This window comes from Microcebus murinus, chromosome 9 (genome assembly GCF_040939455.1).
Source record: "Microcebus murinus isolate Inina chromosome 9, M.murinus_Inina_mat1.0, whole genome shotgun sequence".
Lineage (NCBI taxonomy): Eukaryota > Metazoa > Chordata > Mammalia > Primates > Cheirogaleidae > Microcebus > Microcebus murinus.
The window spans coordinates 6,912,979-6,935,953 of NC_134112.1; the positions used below are offsets into that span (position 1 = coordinate 6,912,979).

Below are 22,975 nucleotides of genomic sequence, written 5' to 3' on the forward strand. Positions count from 1 at the left end.
AACATTAATATTTATTATACAGCAAAAATAATTAAATTTAGGAAATACATGAAAGAATTACAAGGCAGATGGCATTAGAATAAGACAATAAAGCTCCAAATAAGACATTAATAGTTTAAATATATAAGTGATTTGACGGTATGATGGGAACATACTTTCTAAGCATAACAGTAATGGAAGGAACTATGAAAGGGACATTGGATATACTTAACAAGGCAAAACTACACAATTCTAATAAGTATTTCAAAACACAGCAAACTAACATTTTAAAAATTTGCAACAAACATAATGAGTAGGGGTTGATATACTTACTATAAATAACTCATATATACTAATTTAAAAACAGAACAATATAAATCCAATAAAGAAAAAGGGCAAATAACATGTAGACACTATTAAAATAACTGTTCATGGTTAATAAACATACCAACAAATTATAAACTAAACATCAAATCAACTGATTTTAAAACTATTTTCTAGCCAGAAAGGCATCCCTCATGTATGCTTTTGGATATTGCAGAGAAAAATGTGCTTTTTTTCCCCATTCTCATTTCTAAAAAAATGAGTTCTCAGATGAAAAAAATACCCAGAGAGCTAAAGACATTTTCTCAGTAATTCTAAATAAGTCATCTCATATATTGCTACTGAGAGTAAAAATTGGTGTCACTTTTTCAAAACCAATTTGGCACTAATTACTTTTTTAGGAACTTAGTCTAGGAACCATAGCAAATACGAATATACATATAAGAACTTATTTATAATAGTAAACATCTGGAAACAGGGAAACATAAATGTTTCACAGTAGAATAATATAATACTCATATAAATGAGAATGTATCCATGTGGTAGTCAGCCATTAAAAGGAGGTCCTCTAAAGTCAATTAAATGCATGGGACAAAGATCATCATATAGCAACGGCAAAATCACAGTGCATATTAAGGAGAATTATACAGGTACGTGAAAAGAATTTCTCAAGAAAAAAAAACACACACAGAAAGTATGCCTATCAATGATTGAAAAGTGAAATTAATGATATATTTTCTTTTCTCCTTTTATAATTTTGTATTATCCTGTATTTTCCAGGAAGCATGTCTTATTTTATTGGGGAACAGTCATAAAGCATTCTACTAACTGGGTTAATGCACGTTCAGACCAAGATTATATTTCTCAGCCTCCCGTGCAGGTAGACGTGGGCATGCAACAAGTGCAGGTCAATAGAAGGTACAATTTCTGGGTCATATTGAAATATGGCAAGCCCCTTGACTCAGATTTTGTTTTTTTCCACATTCCTTGAGCTGGGGTGTAGACACACTGCTGATGAGCCAACATCCACCATGACAGCTGTGACGATGGCGTGGTGGAAAGGACCCGAGGCCTTGGTCAGCCTGATGGAGCACAGCCCAGAAAGATGAATTGTTAAGTGAGAGAAAAAAATATGACTTGTCTGAGCCACTGTAAGTTGAAGTTCCTTCATAACTTAACATGAAGTCTCAGGAACACATGCTATAAACATTCCAAAGATGCTTTATGTATTTTTCTGTGAAAACATATCTTTTTTCTATGTTTCTTTAATTAATTTCAATTTAAAAGTCTTATCATTTTCATGAGTGCATAGTAGGTACTCTAATTAAAGAGGGAGACTACAAAGTCACCTCTATATTACTTCCTTAAACATTAGTTCAGACAAGTGCAAGTCCAAATAACAACCAATGTATACGAATTAAGGCCTCAGAAATAAATGGTAGTTTCAACTGAACTGTTAACAGCTATCCAACAAATATGTTCCAAATATGAGAAATACCACAAAATCTCAGCCTCAACAGCAGAGACAGATATTTTGCTGATCTTCCACATCAAGAAAAATATACAAAGCCAGAAATTATACAATGAAAGCCGTCACTGGACATTTACTCAAAAAATGAAGGCCAAATTTCCCTTATGGGAGGTTAATCTGATTAGTACATAAATATGGCTAGGCAATGCAGACATTTAAGGACTTACATCGGGATTCATGTATCAGTGTCTGATGTGTGAGGAAAGAGCAGTGTTAGTCATTCTTGTTAGGATGATTTAAATTCCTCTTAGTAAGTGAAGTCGTATACAGGTTCTCACCCTCAGCTTCCTGCCCCATACTTTACCAAGATCCTCTAGGATAAGGAACAGAAGAAGCAATGAGATATGAACTCAAAGTTAAGAGGAAACCATCCAATTTAGAAACTTCTTATCAACTAAATGGTTCCATTTTTGAATCACAGAATCAATCGTCAGCTGCCCTACTCTTCATTAACAGTGAGTAATTTAAATCTTTGTATGCATGAATGTGGAAAGATTTATGGAAATGAATATATATCTTGAATGTGAAACCAAATGAATAGTAAGATATAAAAGAGAAATTGCAGTGATATGTGGTCTTTCTGAGAAAAGTCTACAATAATTATATATTATATGAGAAATAAAAGCAATTTTTATTGTGACACCATTTTACCCAATCTTAGGACCTCTGCATAAACATGTGGAGTCATGTAGTCATGACAGCAAACAAATGCCAGCACAATAAATCCAGGAATGGAGAGAGTTTCCAGAATTGGCAAAGAAAAATCATCATTTTAATCGAAATCATCTACACATTATGATAAAGTAGATTCATCAAATTTGATTCATTTCAATGTAAAATTTTATTCCTGAAGTGAAACAGAAGAAGACAAAAAACTAAAAATAAAAGAACCAGGAGCAGGCCCAGTGACATTGTTAATATACATGACTATCTTGGAGCCAAGCAAACAGGAAAGGCCAACGTTCTAGTACTTGGCCAGAGGTGGCTTCCACTAGACTGAAATTTTGTGGTCATGGCACATACATAGCCAACTGAGGCTGAAAGTATGTGCAGTAGAGACTGGAGAAGGCCGGGCCAGCCACACATTCTGTGTCAGCCCAGAGGCTATCCGCATGTGCATAGGAGAGACACAAAAAGCTCCAGTAAAATGGGGCCAACCAGAAAAAGGTCTGAACTTTGAATGTTCTCCACTATCCACATGCAGGTCCATCAGAAGACAAAATCTTGTTGGCCTGAGGTGGTTGAGCATAACCTCTGCCCAGTCACTGGCTGGCAACTTGCCTATGTAAAAACAGGGGCAACTTCTATGCAGCCAGCCTTAAAAACATGGAAACAAATTTTTAAAAACAAACTGAGCAGAGTAGCCACTCACATGGCAAGGGAAAGACTTTTCATGGATTTATTCCATGCAAACACAAAATGAACAAATAAACATTAAAAAAGAGAAACAAATATCTAATATGTTAAGTTTTCAATAAAAAAATTATAGGACATGCAAAGAAACAGGAAAGTGTGAACCATAATCAAGGATAAAAAGCAGTCAATAGAAATTGTTTCTAAGTGTTTCTCAATTCTAGATTTAGCAGAAAGAATTCAATGCATCTATCATAAATATGTTCAAAGAATATATTTATAATATGTTTAAAGAGTTAAAGGAAAGCATATTTAAAGAATTAAAGGAAAATATGACAACAAAAATCAACATGGGTTCTGAAGAAGAATATGAAAGTTATAAATCTAAGAAAGAAATCTTTCAGTAAACTGTACAATACATGAAATGAAAATTCACTAGAGGGTCACCATCAGGTTCAAGGTGGCAGAAGAGTTAGCAAACTTGAAAATAAATCATTAAGAATATACAATACAAAAATAGGGAAAAACAGATCAAAAATAAATAAGCATGCATTCAGAGATTTGTTTCCCTAATATCAGAGTTTCAACACCCATGTAATGAAAGAACCAAAAGGAGGGGAGATACAGAACAAGCTAAAAAAAATATTTGAGTAAATAATGGCCAAAATGTTCTCAAATTTTCCACATGGACAAATAAACATCAGAAATGGCAATTATATGTGTGATTCTATTAATATAACAGTCTACAGATGTATTTTTCTCATATATTTTCTTACCTTCTTTGAAAGATTTAAGATTGTACAAAGTGATTATAACATGTTGTATTGAACTTATAGCATATAAAATATAATATGCATGGTAATAACAGTACAAAAAAGGAGGGAGGAAATGGAGCCATATTAGGGCAAAGTTACAATATTTTAGTAAAATTAAGTTATCAAATTAAACTATAAATTAAGATGCATACTGTAATCTCTAGACCAACCACTAAGAAAATATCTCAAAAAAATATATAGTTAAAATAGCAAAAACAGAACCTTTTAAATTATTTATATAAAATATAAAAGGCTGTCAAAATAGAAACAGATAGAAAAAACACAAAAGACATATAAAAAACAAATAGCGAAATAGTCAGTATAACTTCAGCACTAGTACTAATTATATTAAATGTAGAATGGCCTAAACACCTCACTAAAAGGCAGAGATTGTCAGACTGGATTAAAAAAATCAAGACCCAACCACACATCATCTACAGGAAATATTCCTTCTACTCAAAGACACAAACTGTTTGAAAGTAAAGGGATATAAAAAATATATACCATACGAACACTAAAAAAAAGACAAAGAAAGTGGTTATATAATCAGATAAAATAGACTTTCAGACAAAACATACTACTGGTGACACAGAGGTACATTTCATAATGATAAGAAGGTCGAAATATGAGGAGGATAACAATTAAGAATGCATATTCACCTAACTACATGTGTAAGGGTTACAGGGTACATAGAAAGTCTTTGTACTTTCCTCTCAATATTGCTGTGAACTCAAACTTCTAAAAGAAATATAAAATATTTTCAAAAATTAAGGAAATATTCAAATAGAAATTCACTAAAGAATAAATACATTTTGGTTGCCTGATTTGGGTTGGTGTCCATTTCTAAGGGGTTGGTGCTCCTCTTTGGGGGTGTGGTTTCTGTTTGGTTCTTCATATTTCCTGAGTTCCTTCGCTGATTTCTTCCCATGTCAATCAGTTGTTGCTTCTTTCCTTTAGGTTTTTGTTTGGGTATTCACACGCCTTGTTTAGTTTATGAGCCGGTAGGTGGTGTCTGTGGGTGAGATTCCACCACTCCCTGTATAATGAGTCAGTAGGTGCCGTGAGGAGGGTGTGCAGGATGTCCTCCCTGTCAGTAGGTGGCGCTTGCTTGGTGGAACAGGCTACGCTGTTGTTTTTGTGACCTGTGACCTGCTCTTGTTCTTCTAGAGAGGCACTCTAGTGCCTCAGGTGGTCGGTGGGGCCCTGGGACTTCCAGGTGTGTCCTTTTCTCCCTCTCAGTGAGGGCTGGTCTGGAAGTGAATCTGGGCAGAGCTGGGTTGGGTAAGCCTGCCCTCAGGCACCACCCATGCCGTTAGCAGGGGTCAAAGTTCTGTTTTCTGCTTCCGGGAAAAGCTGCCAAGGAGGGACTGGAATGGCTCCGCTCAGCCAGAAAGTCTGCGTGTGGGGGTGGGACTGTCTGAGACCCGCAGTCTGTAGCGGGCCTAGTTCCTTTCCACCCTCCCCAACTCCGCGGCTACTCCTCGGCCTTTGCCAGCAGGCCAGACCACATGCCACCGGGCCTCCCTTGGCTGTGATGCCGGCCGGGAGGTTCCCTGCGCAGGAACGCCACCAAGGCTGGTGCACGGCCTCCCTTTGGGAGGAGGGTTGCCCTCTAGGATGCTGATCTGCCCCTGAAGGCACACACACCTCAGTAGGCCGTTCACGAATATCCCTTCTGTGCCCCGGGCAATGCGAGACCTGGGTGCACCCGTGGATGCTGAGAGAGAGGAACACTCCTACACTGCTGGTGGGACTGCAAACTAGTTCAACCTCTGTGGAAAGCAATATGGAGATACCTCAAAGCAATACAAGTAGATCTACCATTTGATCCAGCAATTCCAATACTGAGCATCTACCCAAAAGATCAAAAGTCACTTTATGAAAAAGACACCTGCACTCGAATGTTTATAGCAGCACAATTCACAATTGCAAAGCTGTGGAAACCACCCAAGTCCCCATCAATTCATGAGTGGATTAATAAAATGTGGTATATGTATACTATGGAATACTACTCAGCTTTAAGAAACAATGGTGATATAGCACCTCTTGTATATTCCTGGATACAGCTGGAACCCATTCTACTAAGTGAAGTATCTCAAGAATGGAAAAACCAACACCACATGTACTCACCAGCAAATTGGTATTAACAGATCAACACCTAAGTGGACATATAGGAGTAACATTTATCGGGTGTCGGGAGGGTGGAGGGGGCATGTATATACAACCACAATGAGTAAGACGTGCAACATTTGGGGGATGAACATGCTTGAAGCTCTTACTCGAGCGGGGAGGGGGCAGGGGAATATGTGTAACCTTAACACTTGTACCCCCATAGTATGCTAAAATAAATAAATAAATTAAAAAAAAAAAGTCTCTGGAGCCAGCTACCATTTTTTTCAGAAAATACAAAGAACAGAGGAACATGTTAAACTGCACTGTGAGTGTGCAACCAACGAAATGCACACCATGGGAAACTCTTCAGTCAAACCTGGATTCTTTAACAGATGAATTATAAAGAAAAGAAAGAAATGGAAGGGAACCTATAGATTACAAGACACTTCAAGGACATATCAAGAATTTTTTAATGGGCAAAATTAATTATATGCATAATTGGATGATAAAACATAATGAAATGCAAGGAACTGATTACTATGAAAGTTCAGATGATAACTTCTAGAGAAAGAGGGGACCATAATTAGGATATTTCACATGGAGGAGTTTCAGGAATTATTTACAAACTTCTATTTCTTGGCCTTGGGGGTGGGTTCAAGATTGTTCACTTTATAATAAATCACCAAGGCATACATTTGTTTTGTGTAGTCTTGGTATTTTTATTTTCATTTGTAATATAAAGGAAAAAATAAAATGAGAGAAAAAGTAAAAAAAAAAAAAAAAAAAAAAGAATAAATACAAACAGCCAAAAAAGCACATGAAAAGACTCAGCACCATTAGTCATTAGGGAAATATGAATTAAAGTCCCACTTCACTAGGATGGCTATTATCAAAAAGACAGTGTGCACAAGGGTGTGGAATAACTAGAAGCCTCATCATTGCCGGGAATATAAAATGATAAAGCCATGTTGGAAAATAGCTCTGCAGTTTCTTAAAGTGACAAACACAGCCTCAGCAATTAGACTGCTAGGAATCTTACCAAGAAAAATAAAAACGTATATCTATAAAGACATTTATATGACTGTTCATAGTATGTTATTCATAATAGCCAAACACTGGAAACAATCTAAATGTTCGTCAAGTGGTTAATGGATAAACAAAAGTGGTCTAGCCATATAATGGGAAAGTGTTCAGCAGTGAAAAGGAACAAACTACTGATATATGCTACAACATAGATGGACTTCAAAAATTATTTCACTTATGTGAAAGAAGTCAGACACAAAAACTTCTTATTGCATGATTCTATTCATATGAAATATCTATATAAAGAAAAATTATAAAGACTAAAAGAAGATCAATGTTTTCCTAGGACTGGGATTTTGAATGAAGGCTTTACTGAAAATGGGCCTGAGAAAATTTGGGGGATTATAGAAATGTTCTAAAGCCCATGCACGGTGACATTTGTACAAGTCTACACATTTACTAAAAAATCATAGAACTCTACATTTGGGTGGTTAAATTATATGGCAGGTAAATTATAATTCAGAAAAATTATTTTAAAAAATCAACGCTTAGTCTGGCAGTGCAAATTTGGAAATGTTGGGCAGTATAGGCAAACCTATCAGTGAATGAGTAGAAGAGGTAAAAAAACAAAACAAAATAGAGCTCAGAGATAGCAAATTAAGAAGACACATCTACTTTGACATGAAGCAATGCATGATGTGTGTGAATGGCTGCTTCCTTCACAATAGGTTAGCTTTACCGGCTACAGTCGTCAAAGTAGCCCCCAACACATTATTAGAATGTCTGTAAGTCATCAGCAGCCTGAGCTCCCCTAAGAGATCTCACATTTCACATGACAGGGAAACTTTATATTTCATTTCTAGTAACAAGGGCTGGTGTTGGGAGCTGTCCCGGACACGGGAGAGTTAAAGTGCGGTTGCTGCCCGGAACACTGGGGTCCTTGAGACACAGCACCTGGCGCCTTAACTCAGAGCTCGGACATTCTTGGCCTTTATTCCAGCTCACGGAGGGTGCTGGAGATAGCAGTAGCAGTTATAGAAGGTCACTGAAGTAATCCTGTGCACACAGCCCTCGTAGCTTATAGCCACCGCCCCCCACCCAGGCCCTGCACACTCCTTTCCCAGAATTGTTAATTACGCTTGGGTGCTCTTTTCCTTGAACTGTCTGAGTGATCATAGTTGAGTATTTGTAGCTTTTTTGATATCAGAAGAAAGTTAAGTTGTAGATTAGAAAACTGCTTAAGCGAGGGAAAGGGCTATCAAAGTGACGTAAGGTTGAAAGAAACAAGAACTGTCTTGTTTTCTGGTTTAATGAAGACAGGCACCACCTATTCCAATGCATTTCGCTTCTCCTTTGTTCTTATCTGTATAAATACAGCAACTGAAATAAACGAGGCACGACAGTCACCAAGGACTCCGTCCTCCTGTCCCCATCTTTTTGTTGTCTCTTCATTTCTCAGCCTCGCCCCCTAACGCCAGGTGCCACAGGTCGCAGGCTGGCTCCGGCAGGCTGGGTTACTAACTCAAGCACAGACCTAATGATTTACTAACTGTTGGGAGACACTCTTCCATGGGTCTTTCATACTCCTACAAGTCTTGCCATGAATTTCCAGAATGCAAGGCCCTGAGTACACTTTACCTGGGCCATTTCTCAAAGTTGCATTGGCAGTGAACAACTTTGGAGGAAGAGGTGACATTTCTTCCCAAACCAAGAGCTGGCTTGTTTACCAGTGCTGTAGAGTGGGGGGTTCACTAGGCTTGGGGCTCCTGTCCTGTGTGTGAAGGAATCCATCTATACCCACCTGTGTTAATCCTATGGGAACTGGGGCTCAGGGAACCAATCAGACCCTGCTGATACTCGGCTACTACTTTTGCTGTGAGTAATAAAATCTTTCATCTCTGACCCAGAACTATTGTTCCTCTGTCAGCATCCATGAAACTGAACTTGCTCCTCTGTCAGCAACCCATGAAAAGCTAAATGTGTTAGCTTGCAAGGATGATAAAATCTTGGTCCTTGGAAGTTTTTGACATTACATTCACAGTCTATTTTACTTAAGCATAGGGAAAGAACAAGTCTAAAATTGAAAGCCTGATCTCTATTACATCACCAGGATTTTTATTAGCCAAACCATATTACTAATTCTCCATAAACATTTTTATGAAATCTATATTTGTATGGTTGTGTGACCTATTATAGTGTATTGCAAATTTTTTAAAAAGCCAATGGTTTTGAAATCTAATTACAAAATTAATTCTCTGATAAAGAAAATATTAGGCCAGATTCAGTAACCTGTTAAGCTTTTAGTTCAACTAATTCTACCTGCTTGGATAAGAGGCCTTGGGTAGAAAGGGTCTGAAAGATTCTTTAGGAAGATCTGAGTGAGGAAGTCTAGCACTCACCCTTGAGCAGTAGCAATGCGCTAGGCAAAGGCATGGCCTTTGGGCACAGACTACTAGGTTCAAATTCTAGCTTTGCTACTTGCTTGCTGTGTAATTTTGTTTATGTTACTTAATCTCTCTCTGCTTCAGTGTTCCAATCCATACAATGGGGACTAACAACAATATCACCATTATAATGTTGTAAAGATGAAGCAATGTCTGTGTGTGGAACTGTGCCTAGCCCTGAATGCACTCCTTAACTTCTGACTGCTACTCCATCTTGCTGAGAAAATGGCCACGAGAGGCGGTTTAGCTCACCTGTGTGAGGTCAGCACTGCAGCACAGCCTTCCCGAACCTCCTTCACTATTGTTTGCCACAGGTACCGCTTAGAACAGGGATCCATCCCAGAGCTTGGCTCATCCTGAAGGAAAGGAAACACACAGTAATGGGCATTTGAAAAAAAAAAAAAAACATATAGGAATATATACAACAACATGTGAGGCCAAACCCCGGCTGAGAGAAAATCTCTGCTGCGCCTCTAACAGGCACTTTTCCACTGGCTTTGTTTCACTCGCTGCAACAAAGTCAGTATGATTACAGAAAGTAAGAGTTTAATGAGTGAGTGTCTGCCTACCCACCCATGCAGGATGCTGCCCAAGGCCCACTTCTTTCTTACCTGATCCAGATTACTAAGATGATTGACACAGCTGATTGGTTGGGAGAGGCTGGGAGCAGGGAAAAGAAGCTGTGGACTCTAGTGACCACTGTGAAGCCCACTCATGAGTAGACACCTCACAACTGGCCCATAGGCACCTCAAGCACCTGGCATGCCTCATCTCCCCTTCCCCCTAAGCAGGTATCCCAAGAGTACCCTCACATAGGGTAATTGCATATGTCTCATTCAAAGAACCAACACAACTTTGTGGGATTAAAAAAAGGCACACAAACTTGAGCATTTCACGGCAATGTCCTAGGAAAGAAAAATGGGGAGCTCTCAGCACCTGGCTTGGTTTTGTGGGATTTAGAAAAGGCAAATAATTTTAAGAATTCCCTCCCCACACCAAGAATGACTGAGAGGTGTGGAGTAGGCATACCTATAGAAAAGCTCTGAGAGAGCCTCATAATCCCTAACCTGGCTGACTGGGGAAGGCATTTCTCTCACAAAGACAGTCAGTAAATACTGGAAGAGGTGACTGCTTCTTCAAATGAGAGGGCAACAAGGCAATGCTTCAAGAAACATAAAAGAAAATAATTATATTCCAGTAACTGACCCAAAAGAAATGAAGTTATACAAATTGCCTGAGACAGAATTCAAAATAATTGTTTAAGGAAGCTCAGTGAGCTAAAAGTCAACAGACAATTCAATGAAAACAGAAAAACAATAAATGAACAAAAAAAGAAGTTCAAAAAAGACATAGGAATAATTTTAAAAGAAACAAGAAGAAATACTGAAGCACAAAAAGACAACAAATGAAATGAAAATTGCAATAGACAGTGTCAAAAGCAGACTTGATCAAGCAGACAAGAATCTGCAACCTTGAAAATAGGTTATTTGAACTTATCCAGTGAGAATAAATAAAGGAAAAAACAATGGAAAGAAATAAAGAAAGCCTATAGGATTTATGGAACATCTTCAAGAGAACTAACTTTTGCATTATATAATTTACCAAAGGGGGAAAAAAAAAGAATAAGCAGAGTAGAGAAAGGGGCAAAATGCTTGTTTAAAGAAATAAAGGCTGAAACCTTTTTAAAATTTGGTGAAAGAGATGAACATTGAGATATATGAAGCTCAAAAGTTCCCAAACAACTTTAACCAAAGAATTACTCATTGAGAGATACAATACTCAAACTGTCAAAGATCAAAGCCATATTTTGAAAGCAGTAAAAGAAGAAAAAAAGGCTTATTATGTTTAAGAGACTATTCACAGGACTATCAGAAGATTTCTCAGCAGAAATCCTAAGAACTGGGAAACAGTGGGATGACATATTCAAAGTTCTGGAAAAAACCCTGGCAAACCAGGATACTTTACCCAGCAATGCTGCTCTTCAGAAATGAAGCAGAGATAAAGAATTTCCCAAACAAAAGCTGAGTTAATTCATCATCACTATCCCTGTCTTACAAAGAATGCTAAAGGAAGTTCTTCAAGATAAAATGAAAGGATGCTAATTACTACCAGAAAATATTTGAAATTATAAAACACAGTAAGGTTAATTATACAGTCAAACTCAGAATACTCTAATATTTTAATGGTGGTATTTTAAAATATAAAAATATCAAAAATAGCTATAGAAATATTAATTTGATAATAGATACACAATATAAAAATCTGTAAATTGTAACATCAGAAACATAAAATGAGATGAGTAGAAGTAAAAATGTAGATTGTTTGTATGTGATCAAAGTTGTTTTTACCTTGAAATATACTTTTATACCCATAAGATATTTTATGTAGCCTAATGGTAACTATACATTAAAAACCCATAGTCAATACACAAAAAACAAAGGGAATTGAATCAAAGCATACCAATACAAAAAATAATCAAATCAAAAGGAAAACAGAAATATAAGAACAGAACAAATAATCTAAAAACTAGCCAGAGAACAATTAACAAACATCAAGAGTGTGTCCTTACCTACCAATAATTTCTTTAAATGTAAATAGATAAAATCCTCTAATCAAAAGACAGAGTGAACAAAAAGATAAAACCAAGACTCAATTCTATGCTGCATATGAGAGACTCATATAACTTTAAGGATAGACAGACTGAGAATGAAGTGATAGAAAAAGATATTCCGTGCAAATGGAAACACAAAGAGGGCATGGTTAACTATATTTATATTGAACAAGTATACTTGAACTCAAAAACTGTAAAATTAGACAAAGAATGTTGCTATATAATAATAATTTGGTTGATTAATTAGGAGTATATAAAACTTACAAATAGATATACATACATTAGAGAAACTATATATCTATCTATATATAAATATATACATATATATATATAAAGTACATGTTAACAGAATTGTCAAGGGAGAAAAAGACATCAATACAATAATAGTAGAGGACTTCAGTACCCCACTTTAAACAAAGGATAGATCATCCAGATAGAAAATCAACAAGGAAACAGTGTACTTGAACTGTACTAAAACTACTTAGGAATAATTTTAACCAAGGGGGTGAAAGACCTATACACTGAAAGCTATAAAACTTTGATGAAGGAAATTGAAGACACAAATAAATGGAGACCAATGAACCTAATGGAACGAAATGAACCTAACAGCCACACACAGAACATTCCATCCAACAGCAGCAGATGCACATTCTTCTCTGGCATACATTAAACATTCTCCAAGACAGATCGTATGTTAGATCACAAAACAAGCCTTAACAAATATAGATGGAAAAAACATCTAGTACCATTTGAGACACAATGATATGATACTAGAAATTACCAAAAAGGAAAATTTAAAAATTCACCAATATGTGTAAACAACACATTCTTAACTACCAATGGGTCAAACATGAAGTCTAGATAGATAGATAGATTGATAGATAGATATAGATGTTGAGACAAATGAAAATGGAAACACAACATACCAAAACTTGTGGGATGAAACAAAAGCAGTTCTAGTGGGGATTTTCTAGTAGTAAATGCCAATATGCAGAAAAAAAATAAGCTGTCGAATAAATCACCTACATTTTGAACTAAAAGAACTAGAAAAAGAAATAAACTAAGCCCAATGATTGAAGAAAGAAGGAAATAATACGCTTGAAGCTCTTACTTGAGGAGGGAGGGGGTGCATGGGGAATATATGTAACCTTAACACTTGTACCCCCACAATACGCTGAAAGAAAAAAGAAAAAAACAATGAACAGCTGGAAAGGTAAAAAAAAAAAAAAAAAAAAAAAAGGCTGTATATATAGTAAGTCCATAGCTGTCATCATATTCAACAGTGAATAGCTAAAGGCTTGTCCTCTAAGATGAGAAAAAAGATTAGGATACCCACTCTGTATGCTTCTAATCAACATGGTACTAGAAGTTCTAGCCAGAGCAATTAGGCAAGACAAAGAAATAAAAGGCATCTAAGTCAGAAAGTAGAAAGTAAAATTGTCTCTGCAGAAGGCATGATATATAGAAAACCCTAAAGATTCCACCAAAAAATATGTTACAACTAAAAAATAAATTCAATAAATTCATGGGATATAAAATCAACATACAAATATAGGTTGTGTTTCTATACACTAACAATGAATTGTCTGAAAAAGAAATTTAAAACAATCCCATTTACAATAGCATACAAAAAAAATACTTAGGAATAATTTTAACCAAGAAGGTGAAAGATATGTACACTGAAAACTATAAAACTTTGATGAAAGAAATTGAAGACACAAATAAATGGAGAGACATCTGTACACATGAATTAGAAGAATTAATGCTGTAAGGGTGCCCACATTGCTTAAAACAATCTGCAGATTCAGTGCAATCCTTATCAAAATTCTATTGGCATTTTTCACAGAAACAGAAAAAATCAGATTCTAAAATTTGTATAGAACTACAAGAGGCCATATGGCTAAAGAAACAATAAGCAAGAGAAATATAGCTGGAAGGCCTCATACTTGTTTATTTCAACTTATATTTCTAAGCTACTGTAATCAAAATAGTATGGTACTGGTATAAAACAGATACATAGACCAATGGAAAAGAACAGAGAGCCCAGAAATAAACCCACACATATATAGCCAACGAATATTTGATAGAGGCACTAAGAATATAAAATGGGAAAAGGTATTCTCTTCAAAAAATGGTTTTTTGAAAACTGGATATCCACATGCAAAAAAATAAAATTGGATCCTTATCTTACACCATACAAAAAAAATCAACTGAAAATGGATTAAAAACTTAAATATAAGACCAGAAATCTTAAAACTTTTTGATGAAAACACAGTAAAACTCCTTGATATTCACCTTCGCAATGATTTTTTGGATAGGACACTCAAAACACAGAAAACAAAAGCAAAAATAAACAAATGGGACTACTTCAAACTAATGAAGTTTCCACACAGCACAGGAAAAATTCACCAAAAAAGGCAAACCACAGAATGGGAGAAAATATTTGCAAACCATATATCCAATAGGAATTGCATCCAAAATATATAAGGAATTCAGGCAACTGAATAGCAAAACCCCAAACAACCCAATCTTAAAAATATGCAAAGGACTTGAATAGATATTTCTTAAAAGAAGATACTCAAAACACCAACAAGTATATGAAAAGGTGTCACCATTATTAATCATCAGGTAAATGCGAATCAAAACAACAATGAGATAACACTTTGTACTTGTTAGAATGGCTAGTACCAAAAGGACAGAAAATAAGTGTTGGTAAGGATGTAGAGAAAAGGGAACACTTGTACACTGTTGTTGGAATGTGCGGCCATTATGGAAAACGGTATGGAAGCTCCTCTAAAAATTAAAAAATGCTGCTACCATATGATCCTGCAATCCCACTTCTGGATATATATTCAAAAGAAATAAAATCATGATCTGGAAAAGATATCTACAGTGCCATGTTCATTGCAGCATTCCCAGACTCCAAAACTGTAAGAATAAATTTGTACTCTTCATAAATTACCCAATCAGTGATACTCCGTTACAGCAGCACAAGAGACTAAGAGAGGGACTATAGTTAACAATGCTGTATTATATATTTGAAATATCCTAAGAGGGTAGATATTAAGTGTTCTCACCACACACAGGGGAAAAATGGAAATTATGTGAGGTTGTCAATACATTTTAATTAGCTTGTGCTAATCATTTCATAATGTATATGTATAGCAAAACATATTGTATTTTTAAAATCTATATAATTTTTTTTCAGTTATACCTCAATAAAGCTGGGGAAAAAAAATGGGATGTATCAGGTTGGTTCCCCTTTGTGATCTGGTTAAGTAAGGCATTCTTGCTGTTTTTAAAACGAATTCTCAACCTCCAAAAAATTTCAGAATGATATCCCCTAGGAAGACATATGACAGCAGGAAAAGGCTTCATTTATTTAGTAACATCAAATAAATTGATATTTCTTGGAACCTGAAGCTTTCTCCTTCAATAAACAACAAAGCATTTCTTATTTGAACCACTTTTGAGAGAACTCTTGCCAAACTACATGATGTATTTCTGTGCTTTTTGCAGTCAGGGAGTACTAAATACATATTTCTTAAGAGCTTAGGGTCATAAGCTTCCCTAAGGAAAGAAACAGAAGGGAAGTAACAGTGGGGTAGGGAAAGACACAGAACAGGAAAATAAATGTCTAGTCTTTTCTGCAAATCAAGTGATATATGTGCACTAGTTAAAAAAATAAGTAAATAAAAGGTGTGATCATGCATTGTTCAGTATGAGAGTTAGATGTGTGATTTTACATTTTCCTGATTCCTGCCTTGATGTCTGCTCTGAGAGCCACTTCCAGTTTTTCTGTGAACCTCAAAGGACCTGCAATGCGTCTCTTTAACCTGATGCTCTGAATAGTCACCTTCGTCACGGTCATTAGTGGTTATTATGGTTTATCATGTGCAGGCCACAGGGCCATGTGCTTAATGTGGATCGATTTATTTACTGCTTTCATTTCAGTGGCTCCATGTGACAGACACTCTCACCAGGACCACTTTAAGACAAGGAGAAAGCAAGCACAGAGCATGCACGGCTGCATTCTGAGGGGTGCAGAGGCAGAATCTGCACCTGGTCAGTCAGGGTCCAGAGTCCCCCTTTGACCACCATGCCACAGTCCTGGGCATCCGAGGGGAGCTGAGAGCAAGGATGTATCACAGAACAAGTGAGGGTCTGCAGCGAGCGAGTGGGGGCCATGGGTCCAGAGCAGAGGCCCCTTCATCCGACTGAGGAGATGCCTTGTGAGAGTCCGGGCGTGGGGAAATTCTGCAGAAGGTAATGAACAGCACGTCTTACCGACTTTTCCACATAACCCTGCCTCACTCATCTTGAAAGGAAAATGTAGTTTGTAAATGCACAATTGTGCAGATGGTAGTTTTATCATCAGATTTCAGAATATGCAATATGCAATAGTCCATAATTTGGGACATAGCAAAAGGAAACTTACAGAAAATAAAAAGGACATTCAGCTGAGTCTCCAGGAGACCACCGGCAAATGATGGAGCCATGTTCCAACACAGACCTTCTGAATCACCATTTGCTTCCCCACTGAAAGGCTGTTTTCATTTGATGAACACAGACAAAAAAAAGAAAATCTGCTTTGTTTCCCATACTTTTGATGCCTCTTAGGCTTTCTACCAGTGTGAAGCCCTGGGGTACTCTCTAGTGATTAGAATCTGGTCTATGTGTGGCATGGAACAACAGCCTTTATTTATCATTTCAATGGCATTACTTACAGTTATAGGTATTTTTGAAATGCAAAACAATTGGCAGTATTTCTTGACAACTGTCACCTCCAATCAATGCTGTGATCCAGCCAAATTGAGTTAAGTGCAGTTCCCAGAGGGAATACAGACCGCCTTGTCTCAAAGCCACCCTCTTGCTGGAATCCCCTCTCTTCCCTCCATTCCACATCCATCCTCACCCCCAGCTTCCATCCTCAGAATCCACCATGATCGGTGCCACTGCTGCTATAATAAACATACATCTGCAGACAGAAAAAGACTTGAAAGCAATATGCTAGAGGAAAAAAATAATTTGTTTTCAGATTACAGGTGAATTCTAACATTGTTTTAAAATAGCGTTTTAATGTTAAAATTTCACTGAATTTTCAACTTGACAAATATAAGTGAATCTATCAAAAATATAGATGTTTTATTTCTGTAAAATTCCAATGGTATTTTACATTCTATTTGGGAAATGTTGACTTCAGGCAAAACAGTTCATGAGTTCACAGAACCAGTTTTGTACGTTCTGAAGTCACTTCCTGAAAGAACTTATCCCAAGACACTGGCATATTACTGACATTCCCACTACTCACCAATAAAAGAATGTCCGGTTTCCCCACCAGGGCCAGGGCTGTAGAGAGTTTCCGCTTGGTTCCCCCACTGTAGGTGGCCACAGGCTTATCCGCGTGGGCTTCGAGGTGTAAGCGCCTCACCAGGTCCCCGGCAACCTGGAAGAGAGGAGCCGTCCCTGAGCACCACTCACCAGGGTGCCCGCCAGACACGGGGTCCCAGCCCTGACTCCTGCACCGTCCTCCCACTGCCTCTGCCACCCTCACACAGGCAGCTAGTGCCTCTCCCGGGACACCCCCTTCATGCTACAGGAGGTAGGTGAGAATGAGCAGGTGGGAGTCTTCTCTGTGCCTGGAGACATCGCGTGATGGTCAGAATGCCAGGGTCAGGAGCTCGGGGAGAGGGTGAGGAGAAAGGAAGATCCCAGGCTGGACCCAGGTGAGTAGGGTGAGTATCCACGTTAAGGTGAGCACAGGAGGGTGAGCCAAAAAGAAGACTGAGAAGGAACTGAGTGGGAATTAAACCAATAGACAGAAGGGACAAAACTTCAAGGAAGGAAAGAATTGAAGGAGAGAATTTTCAACATTAGAACAGGGAAAGAAATAGCCCCTTGATATTGAGGATCCACTGTCAGAGTTTGCACACCTGGAGCTTTGTTCATAAACTCTTGGTGGGGGAGAGATGGGGAAATGCTCCTTACTCACAACTGCTGGAAACCACTTTATGAAGTCCCTGGGGGCGGTGACTGCATTCACCAAACCTCCCTGTCCCCACCCAGGACTCTGACTCTTCCCAGGTGCCTGGTGCTCACGGCCTCTGTACCCTTCCCAAGCTTTCCACCAGCCAGCTTCACACATCCGCAGAGGCCCAGCCTGTTTCCATCTCTCCTCATCAGAAATAACTGTCACCTCTTCTGTGTACTATATGTGTCTATAGAACATTTTTATTTAGCGTTTCCCAGTGTAATTTGCACCACACTATATTTTCTCTGTTTCCAGTTCTGTCTCCTGTGCTGGATTTGGTTCCTCTTGGGGCCCAAATTAAGCAACTTCTTTGTTTCCAATTCTGCATGATTTAAAAATTTTGCAGTTTTATTTAACTCTTGTGACCACAAAAGTATTCATGTAGGTTCATTTTTAAGAGAACATTATACTGCCAAACTAGCCAAGATCAGATCTTAATTCAAATTTAGGAGAAGTCAGAAAAACTTACAGGATTATGAAGATGGGTTAATAATTGTGTGTCCTAAATAACTGAATCAAATATAGCTTTAAACTAATGCATATACTTTTTTTGGTAAGTGCATAAATGTTAAGATTATAATAATAATGATAATGATGATGAAGTATTTAAGAACCTCTATAATACTGATAATAATTATGCCTCCCAACAAAAATTTCCAAAGAAATATTTCTATCACTTTATTTGTACAGCCCAAAAAATAAATTAAAAGTGCACTACGAGGCTCTAGAACTGTTCTGTGGTCAAATAGTATAATTCAAGGAAGTGCAGATTCATGAAGCTGACATCTTGAAACTCCAGCTATCTGCTGAAGAAACTCATATTAAGGCCAATAGTTTGTTCTTACTGAAAATAGCAAAGTCATTTTTTTTCAAGATTGTTTTATATGAATCATCCTTTTTCCTGACTCCATTCAGTTCAATTATATCAATCAACATAAATTGAATAAAAAGTCATTTAAATAAATAAAAAATATTTAAAGAAGACATTTTTATTCAAAATAAGCAAACACACAAATATTAATGGTAGTGCTGTGTAAATAAAACAATACAATCCCTGGCATTGCAGAAATTAAAGAGATGATAGAAGTAGTAATGTAGATACATCCAAATTTCCCCAAGAGAGGAAATACTAAGAAGTGTAAGACCAGTCCCTGATGAAGAGACACAAGAGAGATGAAGGAAGAGGAGGCACATGTCTCCATAAAAGAAAAGGTACCTGAAAACATATTAGACACTTTTAGGAAGCTTTGTCTCTTGGAAAGAGAAAATACAGTAATCCCTTACTTAACATCGTCAATAGGGTCTTGGAAACTGCAACTCCAAGCAAATCAATGTATTAACGAAATTAGTCTTACCACAGGCAGATTGTTAGAAACGAGAGTTAAGTTCCCAGGGCATATTTCTGGTCACAAAAACATCATCAAACTTCTAAATAAGGACCAAAAGACTTTTAATATGAAACACTGAAATAAATGTGAATTATACATACACTGAAGAAAGATTAATAAAAACAAGATAATTATTTGCCCAATTATTCCAGTTCAGGTTCATGGGTGGACAGAGACTATCCTGGCAGCTCAGGGCACAGCAGAGGAGCCAATCATGGACAGCACACCATCCCATCACACTCACACACACACACACACTCACACACACACACACTCACACACAGACATTCACTCATCCTGGACAATTTAAACATGCCAATGAACTAATGTGCGCAGCTTGGGGACATGAGGAGGACACTGAAGTACGGAGAGGAAACCCATGCAGCTCTGGGGGAAAAGTGCAAACTCCACACAGACATTAGCTCTGGTGGGGAATCCATCATCGTTATAATGAAACTATGTTGAACTAAATGATGTCATTCAAGGACCTGCTGTACTAAAAGCAGTGAAGTTGGTAAAAATGCCAAATTAGGAAAATGATATTTTTTGTTATTTTTGCATTCATAAAAAATTGCAGAAAAGAAAGAAAATATGTGTGTATGCATATGTATTAGAAAGAAATTTTTACTTTACTCTCATTCATTTTATTCATAGATTAGCAATACATAATTGAAAGCTGACAGACAGATGATATAAAAAATAATGTAAGCACCTGGTTCTGTAGAAATATACCCCAGAATGATAAGAGAGTTTTGAATAAATTTGCCAAACTATTATTGCATTTTTTTTATGAACTCAGGAAACATGTCATATTTTCCCAATTTTACAAAAGGTTAAATGTTTCAGTTGGCAAATCCTGGGTTGGTTAACAATAGGAAAGATTCCAGAATATAGGAACAAATGTATCAGTTTGATCCAGTGCTTTCTGAATGTCATCTTGTCAGAAAATAACTGAAAGCAACCTAATAAGAAGTATTTTGTTGCAGACTTTTCTGCACTCAGCACCACTATCAAAGTAATGGCAAATGCAATGGCTTTGTGATTGTGGCTGGCGAATTACTGCCAAAACCCCAAAGTGTCACAAGTTAATAGAATCCCTAAGCAATTTGGCATTTTTCTCCCATAAAGCTCTTGAAGTACATATGACAAGAGATTGGAATTCATTTGTTTTTATTATCACTAGTTCTTAATCATGTTTGGCACACAGTAAGACTTTTATAAATATTACTGGAGCCCAAATAAATTGCCCAGAGATTCACACATGCATCTGTTGGACTCTAAAGCCAACATTTTCCCACTAGCACACAGGATGGCCACGTCAACATTTTCTGTGAGATTAGAGATCAAAATGAGTAATCAAGTAGGAAAAAAGAGTCAAGGGTTTCAGAAGAAATGCCTTTTTTCTCACTCTCTCTGTGATAAAGACCTCCTGTCCACATTCTTTCTATCTCAGAACTTCTAGCTCCTTCTAGAAAAATTGTGTGAATGGAAGAAAACTTAAAGATGCATTTCATGTCTATAGAGAGGCTGATGGGAAACAAGACACAGAAGTGGTTTTCCATGGTAGGGATTTGCAGGTGTTAATATTAACAAAAATAAGATAGCAAAGGGCCCTACCTCTGCTCTACTAGCGAACGAAAATGCAGAATTCACCAGTTCTCATCCCACTCAAAAGTATTGTTTAGTTGTTTGGTATGACACTGAAATTAACTACTACGAGGGACTTCTCTTACATGCTTCCCCTAGCATGCCAGATTATGTAGCCCTCATCTCCTCATTTGCTTAAAACTTGATGTAAAATTTTTCAGCAGGTTATTTGAATTCAGGCTCAAATATGTACACTGTACAAATTGCGTAGTGTGAATGATGGGGAAAACCGAAACGCTTAATGCCCCCTGCAGAACCTAAACTCAAGGTGTATAAAGAGGCATCTTTTTCTCACCTAATTGGACTGTTGGAGGGTTGGGGGAGTGAGTGGCATGACTGTAGGTGAAACGACCAGCACGCTGGAGCACAGGCAGGCTGGGTGGCTAGAGCGCAGACGCAGCCCAGCGCCAGGCCTGGGCTCTGAGGCTGCACGGGAGGGAGGAGAAGAATGCGAAGCTGAGTGGAAAGGACCCTCCCAGCAAGCACAGGAGGGTCTTCCTCTAGAGTCACAGAGGAGAAGCGGAAGGCCAATCAGTAGGAGGAGCTCCATGTTGGAGGAGTCACGTGGTAACCCCAGAGAGTGTCCACTTCCTCAGCTACCCCAGGGCATAAACCTGAGCTATGAATGCCACCAGGAATTCCATCAGCAACCTGAATATGCTTAGTGTCAGAGCAGAGTCTGAATCAAGAACATGTACTTTGGAGCTTGTTTATCTGGTTTCAAACAGAACCTTGCCACATACTGGCCATATGAACTTGGGTAAATTACCTAATTTCTATGTGCCTCAGTTTCCCCATGTATAAAATGGGGAATAGGCATCTACTTCATGTGTTTGCTGTAAAAAACTTAGAACAGTGCCTGATAGAATGAATGCTGAAAAATTAGCTAAAACAATTGTTTTCTGTTATTTTATAATAATATCTTCTGGTAACCTTGTGGTTACCTCAAAATAGATATGCCTGTTCTGCAGTTTAAATATTCCCAAAATTTATAGGAGAAGGAAATTTGCCAGAAAAGGAGCTAACTCCTTAGAGAACAGATGGAAAAGTGTGCTGACATCTTAGAAACAAGAGCAAGTAGCAATACAGTCTGCAAAATCAGTTGCAGTTTTATAAAAGAAATGAAGCCAGTTCCTAATTGGCAGCCATTAAAATAACTTTTCTTGGTGGAGCAGTTCAGAAAAACAAGGCTGTACGACAGCCGAGTATCAGGAGGCAATTGCCCTTGAATGACAGGCAGCACCAAGCCCTATGATATTAGGAGAACATTCTCATAGGCACATTTCCCCTGCACAGCAAAGGGGCCAGCTTAAAGCATTTGCCAAGCATCCGCCTCTTAATCAAAAACTAACACGGGGGAGCTGACAGGGTTGAACATCTATCTATTAAAGACTGAGCCAACAATTAGTCTCAGATTTCATTAACTGTGTGACTACAATGAGCAGGTCTCCCGTGGGGTGGTCAGTTATCTTTGCTTTATTAAGATGGGAGGTGAATAAAGGGACCCAAGTCCCTACAATGATATGAGAGATTCTGTTCTGGTCTCACTTAAAGTTACAGAGCATAACTAAGAAAGGAAGGCTGAAGCATTACAAAAACAGCACAGGGAATGAATGTTCACGGACCAGTGAAGGTGATGGCTATTAGTTTTGTCTCCTGTGAGTCCTAGGATGTTCCATCTCTTGAAAAATCTAATTGCAAATGCATCACGTAAGCC

General features: G+C 37.6%; 1 protein-coding gene across 1 annotated transcript in view; it reads right to left on the reverse strand.

Moving 5' to 3' along the window:
* The window catches only part of ABCA13 (ATP binding cassette subfamily A member 13), a 470,652-nt gene that overhangs the window by 34,457 nt on the left and 413,220 nt on the right, over window positions 1-22,975 (reverse strand). Inside the window, 2 exon segments of the mRNA XM_020289932.2 lie at window positions 9,834-9,937; window positions 17,504-17,638. Of these exon segments, the coding sequence (XP_020145521.2) occupies window positions 9,834-9,937; window positions 17,504-17,638 (239 nt within the window).